This window comes from Camelina sativa, chromosome 17 (assembly GCF_000633955.1).
Source record: "Camelina sativa cultivar DH55 chromosome 17, Cs, whole genome shotgun sequence".
NCBI lineage: Eukaryota > Viridiplantae > Streptophyta > Magnoliopsida > Brassicales > Brassicaceae > Camelina > Camelina sativa.
This window is the reverse complement of record NC_025701.1, coordinates 29,173,994-29,175,855: the sequence shown is the minus strand read 5'-3', so window position 1 is coordinate 29,175,855 and position 1,862 is coordinate 29,173,994. Positions and strand designations below refer to the sequence as shown.

At 34.3% G+C, this 1,862-nt stretch overlaps 1 protein-coding gene across 1 annotated transcript in view; it reads right to left on the bottom strand.

Annotated features, from left to right (window-relative positions):
• LOC104758294 (tubulin beta-1 chain-like) overlaps positions 1,600–1,862 on the bottom strand; it is a gene marked incomplete at its 3' end in the record, with an annotated part of 3,364 nt that continues 3,101 nt past the window's right edge. Inside the window, 1 exon segment of the mRNA XM_010481130.2 lies at positions 1,600–1,751. Within this exon segment, the coding sequence (XP_010479432.2) occupies positions 1,600–1,751 (152 nt within the window).

Sequence of the window (1,862 nt, the reverse complement as noted above, 5' to 3'; positions counted from 1 at the left end):
AACAGAGGCATATTAGATGGCATAAATCAAGTGTTTTATGCATACAAACATTTTTAGGGGTGAAAACAAGCTTTTACCAGGTATATAAATTAAGATACACCATATTTATGACTAATCAAAGTTTCTGAATTACACTCAATCCTATCAAAATCATAATTCATCAACGTAAAATTCTGAATCAAAAAAAATGCAAGAGCAGATGATTTTACAGTCACATAGCAAAAGATAATTCACACAAAATAAATCAGAATCAATCGGCAAAGCAAACAACACAAAAAATATCAAAACCTACGCTAAAAACCATCGAAGCTGAATCAACCAATCACAAAGCATAATCGCCAAAATTATACTCTAACCAAGAGAAAGATGATTAAATTCCAAACAATCTCAACTATGAAGAATTATATGAAAAAAAAAAACGATAACCTAGGAGAAGAAGAGAAAGAAGCAGAGTAAATCTTCGAACCGGTAAGGGCGATTAAACCTTATAAAAAACAACAACTCGTGAGTAGAGCGTTCCAACTAATTAAATGGCAAGAAGATATCAACTTTAATAAGCAAAAGGCAATCATCAAACAGAGAGATAAGAACTTCTTAAAACAGAGATTCAATAGCATCACCCAAATCTAAACCCACAATCAGATCTCAATAACTGAGTAAAATTCACGTACCCACACCAACAATCACCACTTTAAGATAAAAATCACAAGGAAACTAACCATACCATTCATCTTAGAAGTAAACTGTCCCACCGCATTGTTGCTTGAGCTAGTAAGGATACATCTCCCTAAAACATGAAGAAAAAAAACATGGATCTTATTCCTTGTTCTTAAAAAAAATCTCCCTGGAATCTATCTCAAGACTCAACAACACAACTAATACCAAACCTATATCATTTATTCGACACCACTGTATCAATATATTTATTACATGTTTCTATCTCTCCCTAATTTTGAAGCAAATAAAAAATATTTCAAGTTTTTAGCTAGACAGAACCAAAATTGGAAGAGATCGATGGACACAAGTCGTCTCACACAACACTTCTAGCCTCAGATGCTATAAGCAGTGGATTTGCAAATTGGCATAAATGGACAACTGATTTAAAAATCGTTGAGAGATAGATGGAGGCTTAAAGCGTCAATCTCACTAAGTTTCTTATCCATGTATCTGCAGCGAAAAAAATAAGATTTGACAAAAATCAAACTAAAACGTAAACGCTGAAACCTAACTAAAAATTAAAGGCAACTCACTAGCAAAACCGGTAACAAATCAAAGCAAAAAAACCCTAAAGAGTAAATACTAATCGCACTTACAAAGGGAAACGCACTTACAAAGGGGAAACTCACGAAGGAAGCAGAATCAGAGTAAAGGAGGAGTTGACAAAAATCAAACAAACATTGATTCAACAAGAAGTAAAAACAAAAAGAGGAAAACAGAACAAGGGCATAAGATCTAGAGGCTTACCCGACAACTTAGGTTTCAGAAAAAACGCTTACTTCTTGAATCGATTTTGAATCAATTTCTCCTAAAGATATAACCTAGAAATCGGAAACAAACAGACCGAAGAATAGAATAAAAACATAGGATAAGCAAATCTCATGATCCTCTCGATGTCAATGGAGCGAAACCAACCATGACGAAGTGAAGCCTTGGGAAGGGGATAAGGTTCACAGCAAGCTTCCTAAGGTCAGAGTTTAGTTGACCAGGGAAACGAAGACAGGAAGTAACACCACTCATTGTAGCAGAGATGAAGTGGTTTAAATCACCAACTAATGAAACACACAAAAGAAACAAAACAAGTCAGGACTCAATCACATCACATCACATGAATAAACCATTTACAAGAGATTGTATAATATACT